General features: G+C 47.2%; 1 protein-coding gene across 9 annotated transcripts in view; it reads left to right on the top strand.

Moving 5' to 3' along the window:
- Positions 1–24,068, top strand: part of KCNMB2 (potassium calcium-activated channel subfamily M regulatory beta subunit 2) — a 190,515-nt gene extending 166,447 nt beyond the window's left edge. For 6 of the 9 annotated variants that reach the window (XM_077348348.1, XM_077348347.1, XM_077348349.1 and 3 more), the window contains 3 exons: positions 5,880–6,050; positions 10,157–10,352; positions 19,889–24,068. In XM_077348348.1, coding sequence (XP_077204463.1) covers positions 5,880–6,050; positions 10,157–10,352; positions 19,889–20,173 — 652 coding nt within the window. In that variant the 3' untranslated portion in view covers positions 20,174–24,068. The remainder of the gene's footprint in view (positions 1–5,879; positions 6,051–10,156; positions 10,353–19,888) is intronic. The other 3 variants (XM_077348352.1, XM_077348350.1, XM_077348346.1) reach the window with 1 other exon arrangement.
- Positions 24,069–24,386: the final 318 nt, after the last annotated feature.

Here is a 24,386-nt window from a genome sequence, read left to right as displayed (position 1 = left end):
CTCAACTCTATCTCAGGTTGGGTTTTTCTCCCCCCCCCCTTTTTTTGTGTAATTTCCTGTTTCCCCCCATCTCTCCTCTCCTCCATCTCTCAAGCCTGCAACAGGATGGAAGGCAGATGCCTCAAGGATCTCTCCCCATCCAGCTATTTAGATTAGAATAGGAACCTCATCTTTACCTTTAAGCATGTAGAATTCAGTTCTCTAACAAATAGTTCTTATATTACGATTCAAATGGGTAGCCGTGTCGGTCTGAAGCAGCACAGCAAAACAAAATCAGAGTCCATTGGCACCTTTAATACCCACAAAGATTTATTCAAGGCATGAGCTTCCGAGTGCAAGCACTCTTCCTCAGACCCAGGCCCATTCCTCACATGTAGGTTAATGCACTTTCAATGTGGTTTGGCAGCTGGATTTTCCTGTGCAGAACAGGAAAATCTACTCCTAAAGTGCATTGAAAGTGCATTATCTATCATGTGCAGGATAGGCCTAAGAGTGCTTGCACTCAAAAGCTCACGCCTTGAATAAATCTTTGTAGTTCTTATATTAGTTAAGTACCATGTTGGTGAACGTGCCTTTCTTAGTTTGTTGTTGTCTGACTGCAGACACTCTGCCCATGCTGTGCTCACTTGCCACACTAAGGCACCCTGCTAACTTTCTGGAGATCAGACTTTACCAATGCTTATATCCTTCATTAAGGACATGGAAAATCTGCCATTCTGCTCACACGGCAGTGAACCAGCTGCTTCTAGGAAGCCCACAAGCAGGATAATTGCCACAACATCCTCCCACCCATTCTTCCCAGTAACAGATACAAACCGGCATGCTGCCTCTGGTACTTCAGGGGTCGATTTCCATCAGGACTAAGCTACCCTTGTAGAATACCAGTCAGGAACTAGCTTTGCTCGAGGAATACTGTGAGGAGGGAAGGGCAGGACGATAGACTGCTGTGGACCACCCACATCCCAGGATCATAGCTCCTGTTCTTTCTCCATGTGTCTCTTTCTGTTTGCCAGTGAGGGGGAATCAGGTTGTTCCTCCCAGGCCCCAGGTTTGGCCCTGAGCTGTCAGATGCATGAATCCTTGGCTCAGAGCATGACTTTTGCCCTTGCTTAGCATGCACAGGACATCTTTGCTTATCAGAAGATAGGCAATTTGGATCGAGTGCTTTGCTTTCCAAGGCCTCGGTAGATGAGGCAGCAGCAAGCCGGCCTCTTTAATGCAAGTTTGGCCCTGAATGGCTTTGTAGACGGATGCTTCCTGCAGTGTCTCTGCTAAGCTCTTTTACCTTTTGCTGTGCATTTCACGGCTGGCAGCTCCTCGCAGAGAGAAAGAAGGGGGGGAAACACCCGCTTGCAACCCGATTTAATTAGCTCTCTTGTTTCTTCATTGTCCATTTGAATCACGCTTATGGGCTCGCGCCATTGTTGACTGATTACGCCGTGGCTATTTTATGTCTACAGAATGATGTAAGCGATGCCTCGCGATCGGTTTAACGTCCCGGAACTGCATGGCAGTGTCTGCCTTTTCCCCGCCCGCTTTCGTTTCGGAGCGATGCCGATTTCGATAGCAAGCCATCAACGTTAAATACATTGTGATAAATAATAATAGCCCAGCGACACCAGCTTATTCCTGCCTATCGCCTCTTCGACAAAGCCTGCCTCACTCAGTCTGTCATTGGCAGTCAAGAATGTAAAAATCTCCCAGCATCCAAGGAGGGGGGAAACCCGTGAGGCTAAACGAATGTCCATTCCGTGCAAAAGTTAGCAAAGCTTTTAAAGAGAAGGAGCATTGCTTGTAATGAATTCCTAGAAATGCCTGGCGGAAAATTGGAATCGAATTGCGACACGGTGATAGAAGTAGAGTCCAAAGCAGACAAGAGGCTGGAAGTTCCATGAACAAATCCCCGGTGCGTTTTTAACACTAAATCGACGTCGCAGAAGGCCCAGGGTTGGATTAGGGTGATAGCAATGGAGGGAGGTGGACAATTCATTTTTGTCCAAGATGTTTTCCCAGTGGCTTCCCAGAATTGTGATTTGCTGCATGGGGAGAAATATACTAGGGCCTAGTCTGCACACATAGGATAATACACTTTCAATGTGCTTTGGCAGCTGGATTCTCCTGTGCAGAACAGGAAAATCTACTTCTAAAGTGCATTGAAAGTGCATTATCTATTGTGTGCAGACTAGACCTAGGTTGGATTCAGCCAGTTGTTTTTCACTCCATCTGACCCGCTCTTGTTCCTTTCTACATGTTGGTTTATGCCCAGGCAAGTCCACGATATTGCCTCGATAGTCTTTTTGGGTGGAGATTCTCCTCTCTTTGACCGTTTACGCACTGGGAACTTCACTGCCCCAGCTCCCATGCAGGAGCACAAATCAGGGATGAATGAGGTGCATCGAGCCAAATGATCCCCCTTGTGGGTGCAGGAAGAGGTGGGGCAACCTGCCACAAGTAAAACTCCAGCCTGTAGCCCGGCATGAAACCTCCAGTGCATAAACGGTCTTTATCATAAGAGAAAAGGCTGCTTGGAACCCACACACTGGTTGCCCCTATGCGTTCTTCCATCAAGCAAATAAAATTGGAAAAATAGAAATAGTCACACCTCCCGTCCACTCATGCCGTGACCCCAGTTGGAATTGCCTTTCCCCTCCCTTGGCTTAGATTGAGCAATCAAAAATTACTGGCAATCTGCGCATTGGCCTCCCAGCATTTCATCTGCCCAGCTGCTTTCTAAATTGGTTGTCACACATTGACCATAACCCCATGTCTGATGCATGCATTGGCCATAGTCCCATCCCTGATGTAACTCAGGTTGCAGCCCCCGACACAGATATTTAGGAGCAAATCCCAGTTAACAGGACCTATTTTTATCTATTTACTGGTTTGTTTTATGGTATTGCTAAGTTTTCATATGGCAACGAAAGCGAACTCTGGGTGATTCGTGGATACCAACTTTCAGGTATATCCTGGAGATGTCCTGGAATTATAGCTGATCTCTAGATGAAAGAAATCAGTTCCCCTAGAAAAAAATGGCCACTTTTCCCTGGTTCCCTGGAGATTTCTCTTCTTCCCAAGATTTGCCTTTCCTTGGGCTCTTCTACCAAATAGAGCCAGTTTGGTGTAGTGGTTAGGAGTGCGGACTTCTACTCTGGCACGCCAGGTTCGAATCTGCGCTCCCCCACATGCAACCAGCTGGGTGACCTTGGGCTAGTCACAGCACTGATAAAACTGTTCTGACCGGGCAGTGATATCAGCACTCTCTCAGACTCACCCACTCCACAGGGTGTTTGTTGTGGGGAGAGGAATGGGAAGGCGACTGTAAGCCGCTTTGAGCCTCCTTCGGGTAGGGAAAAGCGGCATATAAGAACCAACTCTTCTTCTTCTTCTTCTTCAAATATCCAGGAATTTTCCCAACTGGAGCTGGCAAACCTAGATGCACAGAATATTTAAAACATTAATCAGGGAGGGAGGGGGGAACCAAATAAAAAAATCACCCAAACCTCAGTAAAGCTCCATAAAATTAGAAACAGTGCAGCAAAAAGAAATATCAAACAGCGAAAATGTCAGTCCTCAAATTGTCTAATGTCCCATGCGAGTGAAAACCCATGCGGTTGATCTCCAGCCTCACTCCCTCTGGAGTAAATGCCCATCAGATCCATTTGCAAAAAGACACTGACTGATCCCCACCCTACTCCAGGCCCAACGTCTGCCACTGGATCTTTGTTTTGCTTTGCTGCGCTAGACCAATGCAGCTGCCCCCCTGGAATGACCATGTCACATGGCAAGATGCTTTTCAAATACAGGAGCGTTTTCAAAATCAGGAGTGTTAGTACTTTGTGACACTGCCAAGACTCAAGCAGGTACAAAATCCGAATGCCCCATGACAGCATATCGCTGCACAGTCTCATCCTATCCATACCATCTCTTGAGTGAGGATGGGGAGCAAGAGTACTTATGTATTTTGGAAATTTATATCCCACTTTTCTGCCCAAACAGTAGCATTGGGGAAGACCTGGAGATTTTGACAGGGGATCCTGCAGAGGGTGGGGCTTGGGGTTAGGCTTCGGCAGGGTACAGTGCCATAGAACAGGGGTAGTCAACCTGTGGTCCTCCAGATGTCCATGGACTACAATTCCCATGAGCCCCTGCCAGCAAATGCTGAGAGAGCCCTGATATGACTGCTCAGTCAGAAAAAGCTCTATCCGTGCTGTCGCAAGCCCAAGGTCACCCAGCTGGCTGCATGTGGAGGAGGAGCGGGGAATCAAACCCAGCTCACCAGATTAGAAAATGCCGCTCTTAACCATGACACCAAGCTGCCTCTCTCGTATATACGAGGATCGCTATACGTTGCATGGAAATATATTTGATATAATTGGTATATCTCTCTCTGGGCTTCTCCCATTTTGATACCTCTATGGACTGCTGGCACTTTATGTACTGCTTTACTCTGTCATTGGTTAACGATGGCCATAAGCAGTTTGTGCTGAGTGACTGGCAGCGCTTTTTAACTGACAGCTGCAAGCCATAGGCGGGGAATTGTTATTTCACTTTGTATGGCACATCAACTCTTATAATTTTAGGCACTCGAACCATAATATGCCTAAGCAATGTCTCGATTTTGATTACTCAGTAAGGAGCCATAAGCCCAGATCACATGCTTACTACCGGAACATGCGCGGGAAGAACAGAAGTCCCATTACTCAATAATGCGCGTGTATAAAATAATGTTCCCCACAAAAGCCCTTGAAGCTGTTGTTCTCTACCCCTTTTCCAGCCCTCTTTTTAAGGGGGAAGAACAGATCAAGTAAGACCACTGTTAATAGAAACTTCTGTACGTTTGCCCTGCCATATATTTGTCATTGAGGACCGGAAGGCAGGAAGAGGCCAGGTAGTTCTCCACCACACCAGCTCCACTAGTAAGCTGAATCATGCCCTTGCCTTTGCAGATGGGGGAATTCAGGTTCTTTCTGCTCTCCTTTCTTACTGAATCCCTTCCCCCATATTTCAGGATCTTCCCTTCACACTCAAAATGTAGGCTGTGCTTTTTAAAATGTTTCCACAGGTCCAAGAAGTGCAAATGCTTTAAGTGCAAATGCTGTTTTTGTTCCCTGGTGAAAACTCTGAGTTGTGCCAGAAAAGTATTAACATGTGGACAGTACCTTTCAGGTGTGAAACATTTCTTCTAAGGCAATATTATTTCTCTGAAAGTTGAGCTGCATGTTATTGGAAACACACAGCTGCTGCTGAAACCGGCAGCCCTGCAGAGTTCCTTTTTCCTGGGTCTTACAGCTTTCCATATATCCTGATCTTCTTATAATACTAAGCATACCCCCAGCCTTACAAAAGCAGTCAGTGTAGTTAGTGGCACAGAAATTTTGTAAAAGGCTGGTTGAACATCATGTTATGAATGGAGAAATCGACGCAGGGCTGCCATTTTCAGCAGCAGCCAGGTATGTTTGCTAACATGCAGTTCCGCCCTGGTCCTTGTGGAGAACAGTGCATCTTCTAGTGTCTCCTAGACTGAATCCCCTCTGAGCATTTTCAGGATTTCTAGAATACACTTAACCAGACTAGTAAAAATGTCTCTGGTGTCAACTATTTAAGGAACCTAAAGTTCAATATAGCTATTCCTAGTCACGTTTTTCCTCCATATTCCCCGAAAGGGCCTTTTTTCAACATTTTATCAACAGAAGTCAATAACATACTTTGGATGTTTTTTTTTTCCCCCTACCAAATTGTTGGGAGAACCTCACCCTTGGAAACCCGGAAAGCCTCGCTCTCCCACGAGACAGGCCCTGACGGTGGAACAGTCTATCCTTGTAGAGGGTTTATGGATTAAGTGTGAACTCCACATAAGAATGTATTGTTTTCAACCTCAGAAATATTTACCAAAAAATCAGGGATCATGATCTACTGGACAAAAGGAAAACAGTCACCGCTCTGAAAGCAGGAGAAGACCGGGCCATACTCCTCGGACTGACGATGATGGTGTGTTCCATTATGATGTACTTCCTCCTGGGGATCACGCTGCTGAGGTCCTACATGCAGAGGTAATTCTTTCTTTCTCTAATATTGTTCTAAAAACCCCGGGGAGGCGATGGAACCGTGTGCAGAAAGAGAAGTCTCAACTTTGAGACTTGGGAGGCATTAGGATTCGAACTACAAGGAATAAACACACGTACCCTAAAGTCTCAGCCCAGCTGATTAAAACTGGCCTCCACTATCAGTTGAAGCATCCGCTGATTAATCGATGCTAATTGTCAGGGCATTTCCCATGCACAGTTAATCCATCTGAAGACCATTGAGACCAATGGATTTAGATGGATGAAGAACCCCATACAGAATCAAACCTTAAGCTTGCAAGCATATAAAATCGTAAAGGTATCCCCTGTGCAAGCACCGAGTCATGCCTGACCCTTGGGGTGATGCCCTCTAGCGTTTTCTTGGCAGACTCAATACGGGGTGGTTTGCCAGTGCCTTCCCCACTCATTACCGTTTACCCCCCAGCAAGCTGGGTACTAATTTTACCGACCTCGGAAGGATGAAAGGCTGAGTCGACCTGGAGCCAGCTGCTGGGATTGAACTCCCAGCCTCATGGTCAGAGCTTCAGACAGCACGTTGGCTGTCTTACCACCCTGCGCCACAAGAGGCTCTATAAAATAGTAGGGATACACAAATCCTATTTTGAGTTCTGATGTGTTACAATAATGGTGATAAACAAAATTTTAGTCTGGTGGCGCCTTGAAGACCAACAACATTTTATTCGGAGTGTAAGCTTTCATGTGCGTGCACACTCCATCATATAGCTGAGGAAGTGTGCATGCAGATAAAAGCTTATGCCCAGAATAAGCTTTTGTTGGACTCAAACTTGGATCTGCTGCTTCAGACCAACACGGCGGCCCACCTGAATAATGGGAATGAAAAAGAAAATCTTTAATTGGGTTTTTCTTCTGAGCAGTAATTTTTATTTCAGTTTTGAGATATTGCTCTGTTTCTTCAGAGGCACCTCCATTGAACTCTCAGCAAATGTGTATTTATTTAAACCTAAATTAATATATACAAAGCAGGGTTCGGGAGTGACGGTCAATAAGAACAAACATGAATGAATGAATGAATGAATGAATGAATGAATGAATGAATGAATGAATGAATGAATGAATGAATGAATGAATGAATGAATGAATGAATGAATGAATGAATGAAATCGGTCCAGCCTCTAATTCATGACGTATGAAAAGGGATACAGAAGACCCTTCCCAATAGAGGACAAGCTTGCCATGGAAATCGTACTGAGCTCCTAGAAAGTAGAGATAGTGTTTAGGGGCTAGCCTTCAGTGAAAGACCTCCTTCATATAACAAATTTAGCCCTAGATTGATCGAAGCAGGAAAGAGCTGCAAGACTTTTCCCCAGCAATTTGGCCTTTGACTAACATCCTACTCTGCAAACCTATGTCATGGTCAGGTCCACACACCACTGGGCCTCTGTTGCTCCAGAATACAACCCTGGCTCGATTCAGCAGGGAGGAGCAGTAATAATCAGCCACCTAGGGAACTAGACACTTTCAAACAGGAAAGGGGAAGTTTAATTTGTAAAAAATAGCCACTGTTTTGCATTGCTTTAAGGTGTTTTATTTTCTCCTCCCCATGTAGGGGCAACACCGCCCAATTTACAAGTGAAAATCCTGCTGATCTTTGTAATAATTTTCCCAGGAGTGAGACATTATCACTCATAGTTCTTAGAGCTCCTGTATAGCATTTTTCCTGATAGCCTTCAGGGGCTAGCTTTCTCTGGAGAGAGCCAGCTCATGTCATGGTTAAGAGTGGGAGCCTCTAATCTGAAGACCCAGGTTTGACTCTCTGCTTCTCCACATTCAGCCAGTGACTGGAGATAAATTTGGCCAGTGACTGGAGATAAATGAACTGGGGCCAGTTCTGTGATGAGGCAAGATAAGGCAGTCCACTTGGGCGGTAGCTTCCTCTGCCCTCTTCCACCTCACCTCCTCACACCTGTCACCTGTTTTCATCCCTATCTATCCCATACTTAAAGTAACATCTCCAGAATTACTACAGTGATTTGCAGGCGTTGTGTTGAATATCCTTTGCCTTGTATTTAGAGCAAACAACGGGTTAAATCTTAGGAGAAAAATCTGAGTAGGTAGTCCCTACTATTTACACTTCTCAATCTGCTCTCTTCTCTGGGATCTTTAATTATACATCCCTGACAATTACAGTTAAGGTCAAAGTATTCCTGTGGAATCACAGGTGACGTTACAGTCCCCCACGCTATTCCATCCAAGGCTATCAAAGCACCATGGTTACCTGAAATTAATTCAGCCTGACAGCACTCCACGGAGGTAGGATGTTGGAGGGGAGGGGCTAGATGGTTTTTAATAAGGTTTAGTCAAGTTTGTTGGTCTATGAATGTCGATCAGTAAGAACAGGCAAATAGACCTGTCCTGGTTAGAGACAGAATGGGTCTGTCAGATGCGATCTTCAAATTAGCATGGAGCCAAAACAGTGCCAATTTCATATGCATTTTGTCCCCATAAATAAAATCCCCTTTTTGGGGGTGCATCTTGGTCCACAGTTGTGACACTGTTCACAAGGGAGGGAGAGCATCTTCTTGTTGCCAAGGCAACCAGGTTAATGTTTCCTCACATTTGGTTCAAAGCCCTGATCTCATTCCTCCGTGGCGCAGTGCTTTCCGCAAGATGCACATTCGTCTGCTCATCCCATTGAGAGTGACAAAGTGCCAAGGAATTAAGAAGATCTCCATGCAAATCGGAATCCCATTACAAGGTTGCATTGGCTCAGGTGCATCAATAGAGGGGGGTGAAGATGTCTTTCCCCTATGTCAAGCACCAGGTTTCGGGAACCATGTCTCTGAGCAGGCACCCCAAATGCATTAAAGAGGGGAAGATGTCCGTGCTTTTTCATAAACATTTCCCCACTTTTTAAAAAATGACGATTTCTCCAACGAAAATCGAGCTGCCCGAAAATTCGGCGCAGTGCTAGTTCATGCCTTACTGGTGGCCTTCCAAGACATCTAGGTGGCCACTGCTGGAGAAACAATGGTGGACTGATTTAGAAAGGCTTGTCTTACTTCCTCCTGTATTTGTTACAGACTTAAGAGAAATAGAGGGCCCTTGGCTTAGTGGTATAGCCTTTGCTTAGCATGCAGAAGGTCTCCAGTTCAACCCCCAGCATCTCCAGCAAAAATGATCACTAAGACCCTGGAGAAAGTCTGAGCTGATAACATTGACCTTGGTGGACCAAGGTTCCAATTCATTAAAAGGCAACTTCATGCGACCATGCAGAGAGCATGGACAAGCAAAACAAAAACGAATGCTAGTTTGCCTAAATACAGCTGTTGTGATACATAGGGGGACGTCCTCATTCCGGAATAAATTGTGTTAGCTTTTGTGGTGCCCCCGGACCCCTGTTGAGTCATCCCACCACAGGCTAACATGGCAACCGACTGGAATAATACTCTGTGTATCTTGTATGCATCTGCCAACCTAAGGGCCTGCTGAAGGACGAAGAAGCCTCCCTCATCTAGACTGTGAGGAGTTAAGGTGCTAAAACTACTTATTTGTTGAGACGTGTATTCCCCAACTTTCTCCCCAATTGGCGGAACCAATTGACCACATCACTCTCCTTTACTCCATCTTATCCTCACAGCAATTCTGTGAGGCTGGCTGGGCTGACAGGGATGTATTACCAACCCCAACAAACTGTTGATCCCTGGTCTGAGGGAAGCGCATCTGTCAATGACTACCTGCCAGTGACTCCCCTACTTGGCCTCACCTGCTTCCTAATGACATCTGGCGGGCGCCAGAAAAAGTGGTGGTGGGCAACATGGTGGCCATCAGCACCACACCGGGGACTCCTGTGTTTGTGAATATCCAACAGGTCCCCCAGAATGCACCATAATTCGGGAAGCCATTAGAAGCTGTTGCTTATCTTTAAACCTCAGGCCCGTTCCTATGACGATTTGAAGGCCTTGAGGCAATCTCACCTGCCAGAAGGTCCACTCTGGACCTGGAGAATTCTTCAGGGGAGGAGTTTGGAATTCTCCACAGAAAATGGAGATCCAGGCCTCTCTCTCTCTCCCTGTTCTCACCTCGCTTTGTCTAAATTCTCTTTTCTTCACCAGTGTTTGGACAGAAGAGACACAGTGCACACTCCTCAATGCCTCCATCACAGAAACCTTTAACTGCTCGTTCAACTGCGGTCCGGACAGCTGGAAGCACTCCCAGTACCCCTGCCTGCAAGTGTACGTCAACGTAACGTCCTTGGGACAAAAGTTTCTACTCTACCACACAGAGGAGACAATGAAAATTAATTCTGAGGTAAGAAGACCCTGGGACGAATCCCAGTGGAAGCCAGCTTTTGCAGCGGGATAATTTGTGCTCTCTTTCTCCGAGCAGAGCTACTCCCACGGGTATTCCAAAAGAGCATGTCGAATTTAATATTTACGTGCTTCGTTGAGGCCTCGCCTTTCTCCTCAGTGGGGACTCCAGGTGGCTCTCCTAATGCTCCCCTCCTCCATTTTACCTGCACAAGACACCTGTGAGTTGAGTTAGACTGAGAGTGTGTAAGTGGCCCAAGTCGACCCAACACTCACGCGGAAGATTCAAGCCTTGTTCCCCTAAATCAGGCTTCCTCAGCCGGGATTTTGTGAAACCTGGCGTTTCTGAATGGCCCTGGAAGGGTTTCCCGAATGGGTGGGAATTAATAATTATTTTTTTAATTTGTTAAACATTTATTGGGTGATATGCCTATATATGTTCATGCTAACACATACACATGCCTCCCAAAATCAATGCTGGGCCTGGAGGGGGTGGGAAGGGGAGGGCCCCTGGGTGGGCGTGTACACAAGTATGCTTCCTAACCATATTCTGCATGATCGCACCACTTCTGGGGTTTCTCAAAGCCTCAAGAATGTTTCAGTGGTTTCTCAATGGTAAAAAAGTTGAGACAGGCCATCCCAGATCCCAGTCCCACACTCTAACCCAGGGTTTTCCAACCACGGTACCAAGGCACCAGATGGTCCCATGAAGACATCTCAATAGTATTGTGGCATGAGAAGTATCAAAACGGCAGCTGGCTCGATACCTGCCCTTTCTGGCTCTGAGCTAAAAGGAAAGAAAAAGATTATTATGATTTATTTTTAAATCTACACTTATTTGGGCAGGTTGACCTGCCGTCTCCCAAAGTGGCCAATGAAGGGCCCCTCTTCTCCACATGCAGCCAGCTGGGTGACCTTGGGCCAGCCACAGTCCTGATAGTGCAGTTCTCACACAGCAGTTCTCTCAGAGCTCTCTCAGCCTCATTTTCCTCGCTGGCCCGGCCTCAACCATAAGCCTAGCAGAAGAGGTCCGTTTTGCAGGCACTGCGGAACACCAATAGCTCCCGCAGAGCCCGCAGTTGTACCAGGAGCTGGTTCCACCAGGCAGGGGCCAGCACCAAAAAGGCCCTGGCCCTGGTTGAGGCCAGGCGTGCTTTTCTGGGGCTGGGAATGACCGACAAGTTTGTGCCCCATTCCAAAGCTTTTAATCAATGCCTTTAAAAAATTGCTTATCAGAGTTGCCCCTTTTAAATGCCCTGCTGGGTTAAGTAAAGAGTGATTATTTTCAGACATTTTCTAAGAAGTTTTGACTCTCAAAAGCTCCTACCCTAAAAATCTTGGTCTCTAAGCTGTTCCTGGATTCAAATCTAGCTATTTTCAGGCCTGTTTAACAATGAAAGTGACTATTTCCATGAAAAATCCTCTGGGGGGAATCTTGAGGAGGGGACATAATTGTAGAGGTTAGGTGCGGTAGTTTTTAGAATGCCGTTATTTCGGGAAGACAAGCTCTGTAGCGGGGTGTTGTTTTTGCTTTCGTTTAAGCAGAAATTGCCCCGTCCGGAAAAAAAAAGAAGCAGTCACCCAATAAGTTGAAATAAAGGTAAAGGTAAAGGTATCCCCTGTGCAAGCACCGAGTCATGTCTGACCCTTGGGGTGACGCCCTCTAGCGTTTTCATGGCAGACTCAATACGGGGTGGTTTGCCAGTGCCTTCCCCAGTCATTACCATTTACCCCCCAGCAAGCTGGGTCCTCATTTTACCGACCTCGGAAGGATGGAAGGCTGAGTCAACCTTGAGCCGGCTGCTGGGATCGAACTCCCAACCTCATGGGCAAAGCTTTCAGGCGGCTGCCTTACCACTGCGCCACAAGAGGCTCATAAGTTGAAATGCCCGACATTAAAAAGAAATGACACCTTATTTCACGGGGGGGGAACCTTGCAGGGCAAATCACCGCTCCAGATGGGCCGGAAGACTCACTAACCCACGCTGGCAACAACCCGGGCAACTAACTAACCACGCCCTCGTTGCAAAGACAAAACAAACCGAGCAGAGCCGTGCCAATTCAAATGTTTCCCTTCGATGCCGGAAAAAGATAATGAACATTGCAAATGCAGGAACGGAGCAGAGCGGTCTGCCAGGCCGCGAGCACATCTGTGCCGATGCGACATTGCTGTGCGCATCACGGCTCTTTCTTGTGATGTCGAGCTCTGTCTCCAGATGGCTGTTGGTCTTTGTTTGCAGAAAGGGGGGGGGGCACCGGAGGTCCCCAGTCCTTGCACGGATGATGTTCAGGCACATGTATCTCTTCATTATCTGCCTCCATTCGCTCAGGAGATAACAGCCCTGGTGGCACGAGGGTTTAATTGCCCGAGATAGGGCGAAATCAGACACTGGAACACAGATCCCAGTGATTGCTGGCAGATGTATAATTGCGATCGCAAGCATAATGACCTTGCATAATCGCTTGTTTCATGATGTTGTGCTGGCACGGCGGGAGGTCTGCCCCCCTTGCGAGCGTGAGGGCTGGCATAGTGATTTTTCGGGGCTTTCTGGGAAAGGGGCTTATTCCACAATGAAGGGTGCTTTTGCTAGCTGCAGCCTCTGTATGCGTTTTGGTGCTCGGAGTAACGCTAGCAACACCCAACAGGAGTGTGACTCAATGGCATCAGCAGCCCGCAGTGCCCAAATAGGTGCTCAGTCCATCAGCAGGCCTCATTGGGAACTTCAAATGAGTAGCCGTGTTGGTCTGAAGTAGCACAATAAAATCAGAGTCCAGTAAGCACCTTCAAGACCAACCAAGATTTATTCAAGGCGTGAGCACTCGAAAGCTCACGCCTTGAATAAATCTTGGTTAAAGGTGCGACTGGACTCTGATTTCATTGAGAACTGTTAACCTTTTGGGATTATAGGTCTCTTTTCCCACAGAGCATTGGGCGAGGAATGGTTCGGCTCAGAAGCAGATTGACTTTCGGGATGCTGAGCGGGTTGAAAGAGAAGAATCTTTTCGTTCCCTTTCAGGTCAAAAAGTCAAGCACAGCTGTCAAAGGGCACAATCTGAGAATTAGTTTACAGAAGAGTATGCCATAGAGAGACAAATACACGATGAGAGAGCCAGAAGTCAAAGAAGCATTAACTGTACCTGCATTAGATTAAGAGGAAAGGCAACCGGGAGGAATTAAGTGAGTCTAGAAATAGGCAGATGTTTTCAAGGTTGCTTCTGGATTGTAGCGGCAGATCCAGTGTCTTCCAGATCACATTTAACCTGATCTTCAGAAACCAACGTTATGACCGTAGACCTAAGGACCCTTTCCTGGCAGTAAATTTAGGATTGCCAGCTCTGGTTGGATTATGTCACCTGGAGATCATTTATAATCCCAGGAGATCTCCATCCACCACCTGCAGGCTAGGGACCCTAAGAAAACCACATGAATCATGTGATTTCAGTAGACCTGATAAGGATGGCTCCTATACCACTGGGGTGAATTTGACTCAGAGAACAGCCAAGTTGTGGGGCTTTCCCACTGCAGCTCAAGCCAAAAAGAGTCAGAAGGTGTGGCCATCTTGCTAGGTAGACTATTGGAGCAGAGTTAGGCTCGGTTCCCTCATGCACACAAGCACTTGAATGGCCATATGGGCTGCAACACTTCAGCAACACTTCACTCCTCCCCTTCCCACCCACTCCAGGCTCATCATTGTCCATTTGGGGAGGAGACAGGTCAACAAGACTATATTTGTCATACGTAAAGGTAAAGGTATCCCCTGTGCAAGCACTGAGTCATGTCTGACCCTTGGGGTGACGCCCTCCAGCGTTTTCATGGCAGACTCAATACGGGGTGGTTTGCCAGTGCCTTTCCCAGTCATTACTGTTTACCCCCCAGCAAGCTGGGTACTCATTTTACCGACCTCGGAAGGATGGAAGGCAGAGTCAATCTTGAGCCGGCTGCTGGGATTGAACTCCCAACCTCATGGACAGACAGCTTCAGACAGCAATTCTGCCGCTTACCACTCTGCGCCACAAGAGGCTCTTTATCATATCACCCAATAAATGCTTAACAAATTTAAAAAATATACTGAAAATTAACTCCCACCCATTCAAGAACCATTCCAGGGCCATCAAGAAACTGCAGGGTTTCATCAAGCCCTGGTTGGGAAAGCCTGGTTTAAGCAAAGGAAAGGTGACAGGGGCGGTCCCTCCTTCTCTTTTCCCTCCAAAGAAGAATTTCAACTGGGACAGCTTGATGTGGAGCAGAAGAGATGCTGGAGGAGAATGTTGAACAGCCCTTTCCTCACCTTCCCTTGGCTCTTTAGCCTCTGCAGCTCCGATGGCTCTTGAAACCTTGAAAACATCTGCCTATTTCTAGACTCACTTAATTCCTCCCAGTTGCCTTTCCCCTTAATCTAATGCAGGTACAGTTAATGCTTCTTTGACTCACGGCCCCCTCGTTGTCTTTTTTTCTTTGAACTGAGCCCCCAGGGAAGGATGGCAGATACATTCCATAAATAAATTAAATAATTCACAGATCTCACCCCCTGGCAGCTATGCTTAACGTTTTGACCCGGAAGGGAATTAAAAGATTCTTCTCTTTCAACCCACTCAGCATCCTGAAAGCCAGGCTGCTCCTGAGCCGAACCGTTCCCTGCCTGCCTCCCGTGGGGAAGGAGCACGATCTCCTATGAGGCTAGCAGTTCCCCATGAGGGCGGGTGATGGATTGAGTGCCTATTGGGCACTGCCAGCGGGCAATGTCATTGAGCTGCACTCCTATTGGGCGTTGCTGGTGTGACTCAGAGCAGCAAAACACATGCGGTGTCTGTAGCTAGCAAAAGGATCCTTCTGCTAGTACGGAATAAACACGTGTATTGTCAGGTATCCATGACCTGTGCATGTGGCGGGGCAAGATATAGGACAAGACTCAAAAACAAATTGAGAGGAATAAGCTTCTTGAACAAGGAAAGGAGTAGGTTGCATTAGCAGGAAGGGAACCATGTTAAATCGGGTAAATAAAAATAGATTATTTATTGTATGGCATGTGTATTATTTAGGTATCCCTTGTGCAAGCACTGACCCTTGGGGTGACGCCCTCTAGCATTTTCTTGGCAGACTCAATATGGGGTGGTTTGCCAGTGCCTTCCCCAGTCATTACCGTTTACCCCCCAGCAAGCTGGGGACTCATTTTACCGACCTCTGAAGGATGGACGGCTGAGTCAACCTTGAGCCGGCTGCTGGGATTGAACTCCCAGCCTCATGGGCAGAACTTTCAGACAACATTTCTGCTGCCTTACCACTCTGCGCCACAAGAGGTTCTATGTGTTTTATTTATTTACTAGAAAGAAAGCCCATTTTATTATTGAATAAAATGGGCGCTAGGAGCTGGTCTTCTCTCGGCCCTGGGAGCAGCGTCACCGCAGCGAGGCAGCTCCCGGGGCCGAGAGAAGGCCGGCTCCCGCCCCCCCACCCTCCCCGAAGACGGAAGAAGGCAGCGCGGCTCCCTCCCCACCGGTGTCTCTCGTGAGCCTTCTCCCGGCCACTGGAGCGGCCACTCCAGCAGTCGGGAGAAGGTGGCGCGGCCCCCCAGAGAACTCACCGCATTGACTGGCAGTCCAGTCTATGTGGTGATTCCCTGGCCGGGCGAAGCAGCCAATGGGGAGCCACGCTCCGTGCGGCTCCCTATTGGCTGCTTGGCCTGGGATGGACACTCGGAGGGGCCAATCAGGAGCCGCTTCGCGGCTCCTGATTGGCCCCTTCAAGTTTTTATCCTGGACAGGGCCCGCCCTAACTCCTCCCACACAGCCCTTACTCTTTTATTTAGTCCGCGGCGCATTGCGCCGCGTGGCTGTTTAAAGATTATTTATTTATTTGTTTGTTTGTTAGATTTACAGTCCACCATTCTCAGCCCAGCCGACTCGTAAAGGTTTACATAAAATATAAAAACTTCCAAATGCAATCGATAGCAGCACAGAAGCTTAATTCCCCTGCGGAGTACCGGCTCTGCTGCTCTCAGCTGACATTACTCCAGTCGATGACCCCAGGCAATGTTAACTGGGGGGGGGGGGGATTTCAAAAAGGGAGGGGGGACTCAAGATCTTATAATCCCAGTATTGTAGCCTGGAGATCCGGGGATTGTCTGGCAGCCAGGAAAGGGACGGTCGGAGGTAATTTGATATCTTCTGCCCCTGCATCATGACTCTGGGTATTCCTTGCAGGAACTACCACCCAAATCCTTGAAGGCCTCCCATCCAAATTCTAGCCAGGATCAGCCCTGCTCAGCTTCCAAAAATCTGAAAAAAATCTGATGGGATCGGGCGATCGTGGTCTATCCAGGACAGGGTTAATAAAAATAGAGGCGCTACAGGGAGGAAATAAATGCAAATGTGAAGTGCCAAGCAAAATTTAAACCCTTTCCCTAACAAACTCAAAGGAGAAAATTGGATGCAAATAAGCCTGTTTTATGAACACGGTCGGGAACCTCTGAAGAAGGGAAGCGAGCAGACGGGAGAAGCACAGAAGAACAGGGGGGAGAAGTAGAGAAGCCACCCATATATTTGGGGAAACAGGCTAGGATCCAAAGTTGGTTACATAGCAGGTGGACCGAGGGATAATTTTGTATACATTTTTGCTAAGATTGAGAAGGGGGAAAGATGTTAGCATTGGAATGGGGAAGTGATGAAAGGCCCATGCTTTTGGAGACAGCTAATTTGAAATTGGGCTTTGTGTGTGTGTGTATTCATTGTAGAGGGGAGTTTTCTTCTTTGGCATTCCTAGTAAAAGCATCAAGGAGACGTGTTCCCTTAAGACTGACAGCTTAGAGAGGGAAGTATTGAGGACTGAGTATTTTACATCAGCGGTAGTCAACCTGTGGTCCTCCAGATGTTCTTGGACTACAATTCCCATGAGCCCCTGCCAGCAAACGCTCTGGGCCTGTTTGCATACAATCAGCTCTCAGAATTTGAACAACTCATAAAGTGCTTCTCCTTTCCAAGGACTTTGCTAAGAAGAGCCAGGAAACACACATCCATATAGGGTTGCCAAGTTCCAGGCGAGGTCTGGAGTTCTATCAGAATTAAAACTGGATTACAACTACAGAATTACAACTGATCTCTAGTCTACATTTTCTCTTGGAGAAAATGGCAGGATCGGAGAATGGACTAGATGGAATTGGTTTTATACCCGGCTTTTCACGGCCCAATGGAGTCTCAAAGTGGCTTACAACCACCTTCCCTTCCTGTCCCCACAACAGACACCCTGCGAGGTAGGTGAGGCTCAGAGAGCACTAATATTACTGAAGAAGAAGAAGAGTTGGTTCTTATATGCCCCTTTTCTCTACCCAAAGGAGTCTCAAAGCAGATTACATTTGCCTTCCCTTTCCTTTCCCCACAACAGACACCCTGTGAGGTAGGTAGGGCTGAGAGAGCTCTGACAGGACTGCTCAGACGGAACAGCTCTATCAGAGCTGTGATGAGCCCAAGGTCACCCAGCTGGCTGCATGGGGAGGAACGGGGAATCAACCCCAGCTCGCCAGATTAGAAGCTGCCGCTCTTAACCACTACACCATGCTGTTAGTGGCACCTTTCAGTGGCAGAAGTCCCAGCGCAACAACTGCAGCACGGAAACACATTTCACAGAACAGCTAGGGATTATTCTTTTACTGCTAGCGGGGTAAACTGACAATGTAATATGTGACTGGAAGAGTAACAGATGGATGTCTCCTGCTGTTAGGCTTGACGCCCATTCCGCGGGTTGGGGAGGCAGCATCTCAGAGCAATCAAAACATGATTCCTGCTGGAGCCTGTCCAGGTGGTCATTTTCATCCTACCTCCAGCTGGCTCAGCCGGTGATATTGCTGACACCACTGTGGGGAAAGCTGTGCTCCCATCCCAGAAGGTCAGGACTAGCAACCCAGTAAAAGTCAGCATGAATCCAGCTCAGCCTCTCTGCCTCATGGGTCACGCCATCCTCACTTGCTGAAGAGACGCCGGAGGACGGTGCTTTGGTTTTCAGCAATGATTAGAGACAGCATGCCATCACTTCCTGCAAATACCGGTGTTGTTCTAGGACTTGGGTAAATCTCTATGGTTTTACCATAGAGTTTTGACCCATATCCTAGAGCAGTGGTCTCCAACCTTTTTATCATCGGGGACCGGTCAAATGCTTGACAATTTTACTGAGGCCCGGGGAGGGGGGTAGTCTTTTGCCGAGGGACGTCGCCGCCACCTGAGCCCCTGCTCCACTTGCTTTTCTGCCATCGCCCCTGACCTCCTGCCATCCACTAGGGGGCACTGCTAGTAGCAGCTGCACAGTGCCACGTCAAGGGGGAGCCCCAGCCATGGCAGCCACCGGAGAGAACCAAAAGTGAGCCAGCAGAAAAGTAGCAGGGCAGCCCTGGTGGCAGTAGCCGGGGAGGAGGACGAGGAGGAGCTGTGGACCGATACCGACTGATCTACGGACCAGTCCCGGTCCCCAGACTGGGGGTTGGGGCAGCTGTCCTAGAGTATCAAATCAATGCCTTGCTGCCAACATGATGTCATTTCCAGTCCTTGCCAGAAGGGATGGCATAGTAGAGGCACATCATTTCCCCCTTCCTTGCATACACAACCTTGCTGGTCGAGAGCCATCAGCAACCCTAGCCTTAGGCTGTATTGTCTAAGATCCAGACGATCTCAGACAATCCAGCCATCCATTTGGAGGCTTTTGCAGGCATCTCACACTAAACTGCTGCCCAATTCTTCCCTCCTTGCCTTTTTTACTCTACCAGGAGTCAAGATTGTTTAACAGATCAAGCCTGTAACCCTATAATCCTACCTAAGTAGCAATCATGGACATCAGCAGTGTGAGTGTTTTGAATCTCCTGCAGGCACTTTTTAAAATAAATGAGATTTAAAAATCGGCTTCTGTTTTTATCCCATCTTTAATTCAAACTGGCACTGGCTAAAAAGTCTTTTGTTTAAAAGTTTCTAAGAATATGCTTGAGAAAGCATTCTAGTCACAAACATGTACAAGAGAACTTCACCTCCCCCCTGAAAAACTCCCAAAATAGAGCTTTTGCATCTATGGAAACATATATCATGAGATGCAAAATTAGGCACGCACATACTCATTTTCCTCATTTGTAAGTTTCTGTAGCTTGGGAGGGGAATCTGTTTTCCGCCCTCTATTGGTCAATTCAATGTTACATTGGTTTATGCGAGGCATAATAACCTATAGTTTAAATCTTCAGATAAACCCACGTATTCAAATGATGTACTGCAAGGAGTAAAACACATACAAAAGCAGGAGGGGAGAATCAAAGCAAGCAAGGAAAATAAGAATGCAGAAAGCCCATAGTTGAAAACCCATCAGATTTCAGCAGATTGCCTTCTTGCCAGGGCTTCTGGGAATTGTGCTTTTATGAAAGCACTGAGAGTATTCGAGGAGAGCCTTCACATCACTGCTAGCCTGGGAAAAGAAGCTCATGATTGGTTTGGATTAATAGTGAAAGCTCTTGGGGTATGCCCTTTGGCTGGAGATGCATCGTCCTCTTTCCTATTCTTTTTTCTCCCCAGTGTTCCTACATACCCAAGTGCGGCAAGAACTTTGAGGAGTCTCTGTCTCTTGTGAATGTCGTCATGGAAAACTTTAAGAAGTACCAGCACTTTTCGTGTTTTTATGACCCAGCTGGGGTCCAGAAGAGCGTGCTGCTAACCAAACTTTACAGTTCCAACGTGCTGTTCCATTCACTCTTTTGGCCATCGTGCATGATGGTGGGAGGCATCGCTATCGTTGCCATGGTCAAACTGACCCAGTACTTGTCCCTCCTCTGCGAGAGGATCCAGAGGATCAACAGATAGAAGCAGGAAGCCCGCTTCCGGGATCAAATTACTGCGAAAGTACTGTTTTTTTCATTCTTCACCAAAGAACCTTAAGTTTGTAACGTGTACGTCTGTTCTGAGTTCCTTATATTTTTATGAAGTAGAGCAATAACGAAAAAGGCTGTCCTATATGCAAACGCGATGCTATGATTATGCAGAGGATGAGAGAAGGAACCGCCGTTTGCGTTGGCCGTCCGTACGATCTTGGTTTTATGCTGCAATTTTAGTACTCCTTTCTTTATTGTTTTTTCTCCTCTCTCTCTCTCTCTCTCTTTTTTTTTCTACAGCCAAAATAGGGCTCAGTGTGACCATTTGCCAAGCTATGACAACGAATGCATCGGCATTTCTGCGCAAATCCATTCTGGAGGGATGTATTATGTTGCCGCACATGTTTGCGCGAACCCTTTCGGTTCCACTTTGTCTGCCAGCATTGGGGTTGAAAGGGGGTTTGAAGAAAGGGTCTGCTGGACTGGCTGAAGTGGAATTGAGATGGAAGCGTACCCCTAGATCCAGACATCTTTTATGGGTGTGGGAGCTCCAAAGGCCCCCCAAAAGAGGTCAAAGGGCAAGCGCACAAGTTTGCAAGTTTGTCGCTGCAATCTTAGGCCCGAATCAGGAAAACACAAGTCCTGTTTAAGTCCCATGAAAGTCAGTAGAACAACGCAGTTGTGAATGATGCCCCATTCATTTTACGGTGGGTTCCAGTGGGTTAATACTCATTTTAGCAGGTAGGGACTCCTTAACAGATAATGCTCATTTTCTTTGGATTTTCTCCCCCTCCCCTGAAAGTTCTGGATCTGGGTGGCAGACCAAGTTGCCTCATGCTCAGGGTTCACTTTTCCAGTCTGGGGTTCTCAATCTCTTCTCCAAGCCCTTTCTTTCGCAATAGCTTTTATTCACTGAGCATCATCTACCAAAGCTACAGCCAAAAGACAGATCCCAACAATCTCTAACATTTGTCAATTGCTTTCCTTTTCTACTCCAACCTGAGCCCTGTTGGCGGAGATGGGACCAGAACATCTTGAGTACAACTTTGATTATTGACTATTTTTTTCCTTGCATTTGCTACCATATCACTGTAAAGAAGAACTTAAAAGGGGGCGGGGATACACAGTTGGCTATTTTTTTTTTCATTTTTTTACTTCCAACTATTTTAGATTTTTTTACGGGATATTAAAGACTCCTCGACGAGAAGACACAAAGGAATATTATATCTAGTGGCGTATTGTAATATGAATATGTTATATTTTATTATTTCTTTGACTAACTGGAAAGTGAGCAGTATCCTTCTTGTAACTCACACTCTCCAAACCTGGATATAACCATAATCAAGAAAAGCAGTGCTGGGGGAGGGGGGGATGGACTTCCTGACTCCATTTGCCATCACACTTCAGTCCAAAGAGTCTTCATTGGTCCTTCGCTTGGAAGGCATCTTCCAGTTTGGGAAGTCCTCCACTTGGAAGGCATCTTCCAGTTTGGGAAGTCCCCCGCTTGGAAGGCATCTTCCAGTTTGGGAAGTCCTCCGCTTGGAAGGCATCTTCCAGTTTGAGAAGTCCATGCCCAGAATGAAGAACACAGAGGTAGGCAACCTGTATGGCTCTGGCCATAGAAAACAATTTCTCATGTGAAGATGCTGGTCTTCTGGTAAGTAAAAGCAGGTTGGCCCAAGGGGTGAGATGCATGGCTCTGGGAACTGATAACAGGCATAAGCCATGGAAGTTGCCTTAACTCACTGCCTGTGACTTGGGGGCCTTCTTCAGTTCCTAGGTAGGATCAATTCAGAATGGCAAGAACATTGGTCTGCTGTGTCTTTGTTCTGGATACATGCCAGGGGGTTGCCTACCCTGAGGTTAGTCCATAGTAATCTTCTTGCTCGCAAAGATTTTTCGCTACTACCAAGACATTTTTCTTCCTAGGTCAGTTTGGGAGAAATCTATGAAATAAAGATGTGTCTATCCTTGCATATACCGTGTGGCCACAGGGCTGTGTTCAATTCAGTTCAGAATTGCTGTGTTTTCAGTGTCCATGATCGGCATTTGTGCTAGGCATCCTCAGGTGGCAGGTGGTAGCCCATTGCTGATTGTAGGCTTTTTTCTCTTACCAAACCCTGTCCAAAGGTATACCCTCCTTGCTGCTCAGAAACAGCAAGAAAAATGAAAAAAACAGAAGATCTAAGAAGCTAGGTGACAAACAGAGGGCCTTTGACATTGCCTGTGTCTGCCTAGATGCCCGGGATGCCCTTGGAAATATCCCATCCAGGTACCAACCAGGGCTGACCTTGCTTAGTTTCTGCAATCTGATAAGATTGAGCTACCCTGGGCCACCCACATCAGGGTTGGGAATAACTACACCATCCCCCCAAAATGATAAAGGAGGATAGTTCTGAGAGAGGAGGAAATGGCTAGTAGGTGAACAGCAGCACCGAATCATGATGTCGGATGCTGAAGTCAATGAAAAGCACAACGGTACATTTAGGATACGGCGACTGGGGATCACACCCTGGGCACCATATTGGATGAGGGTGCACTGGCCCTGTCAAGCCCTCGTAGACAGTGGGAACCACACACCATAACTGGCACACACCCAGTGGCGCCCACGTCAGTGGGCAGAGGATGGCTCAGTGGAGTGCATTGGCTGCAGGCAGCCTGCCTCCCCCGATGCCACGGACCCAAGGCTGGGCATGGCAGCTACTTGCATCGGATGGACCAATGCCTGTTAGCTGCCTAGTATGAACCCCCACAGCCTTCCCTCTAATGTGGGTATAGGCCACTGTCCCAATAGCCTCCAGTCCCTTGTCCTGGAACCTGATGGCGGGGACAAACCCAGGTACTCATAGCCTGAAGCAAGCTGGTCCCTCTATTGCCTCCCCTTGGTGGGAATAGAGTCATAGAATCATAGAATCATAGAGTTGGAAGGGGCCATACAGGCCATCTAGTCCAACCCCCTGCTCAACGCAGGATCAGCCCTAACCCTAACCATCCTAAAGCAGATGGCGGGATGGCGGGACAGCATGTGTCAGGAAAAGGGGCCGGTTTGTAGGCGGGCATTGCTCTGAGGAAGCCCTGCCCCCCACCCATGTGTCACCAAGCCCCTCCCACCCACTTGCTCCCAGTTGCAAAATGGGATAGGTACGCACCTGGAAAGGCATAAAGGGAAACAAGTAAGGCCAAAACATCAGTGTTTCGTATAGGAGTGTATGAAGCCACCTTATACCATTGACCTATCTGACTCAGTATTGTCTACAATGACCGGCAGACACTTTGGAGGTCTTTCCTAACGCCGGTTACCTGAGATCATTTTAATTCAGCACTGTTGGAGTCCAGCATGAAGGGAAGGTAACAACAATCCAGGCAGTGAGTAGAATCAATAAGATTGCATTTCTCCCTGGCCTCTCAATACTGTACACGACCTCCTTAAAGCCTAGCCACAATACCAGTCTGAACACATTCGTGTTTCCCAAAGGGTGATCGCCAGTCAGCCTATGGAATTGATGTCAAACGTTTCTAAGGAATGATGTGGAAGTACGTTGGGAGCAAAGATTCCTCTCCTCCTTCATTTTATTTTCTTCCTCTTTGCCAAAAGGAGACAAGCACATTCGGTCAGCCCAGCCTATCCATTATCGAAATACATCCTCCCCCCCTTCCTAATGATGTAACGTTGGAAAACTTTATGGTGTTACAAGATTCCATGAACTGTGCACATGTCGTCTGAGCTGTACAAATGAGTCTGCAGCAGTGAAATTAATCTTTGATCTTGTAATCCATAATGCAACTTTTCTCAGGCAAATAAATTCCTGGGGCGTGTAATCAGGACTTCAAAACTGTGTGATTTGGTACAAAAAAGTATATTCAATTAAACCTTTGAGATTTCATTATGCCTGGTAATCAGAAATGGCTTGTTTTTTAAAATAAAAAAACCTCTTTTTTCTGTTTTTGCATGTGGCACCAGTCCGCTTTTCAGGGTATGAACTTTCAAGAATCAACGTTCCTTTCATTAGATGCTAACGTCAGGTTTCTGACAAAGAGAGATTGACTTTGGAAAGCTCACACTCTGAAAAAGTGTGTTGGTCTCTCAGGTGCTACTAGACTCAGATTTAGTTGTTCGACTTGCAAGAACTGGGAAGAGCTATTTAAGCGCCTCCAGTCCAGAGCCAAGGGGGTATGGTCAGGGCCCATCCTCCCTCCTTTGGGCT

Source organism: Paroedura picta, chromosome 8 (genome assembly GCF_049243985.1).
Source record: "Paroedura picta isolate Pp20150507F chromosome 8, Ppicta_v3.0, whole genome shotgun sequence".
Classification (NCBI taxonomy): domain Eukaryota; kingdom Metazoa; phylum Chordata; class Lepidosauria; order Squamata; family Gekkonidae; genus Paroedura; species Paroedura picta.
Note: the sequence above shows the minus strand (reverse complement) of the source record. Positions and strands in the feature narration are given on the sequence as shown.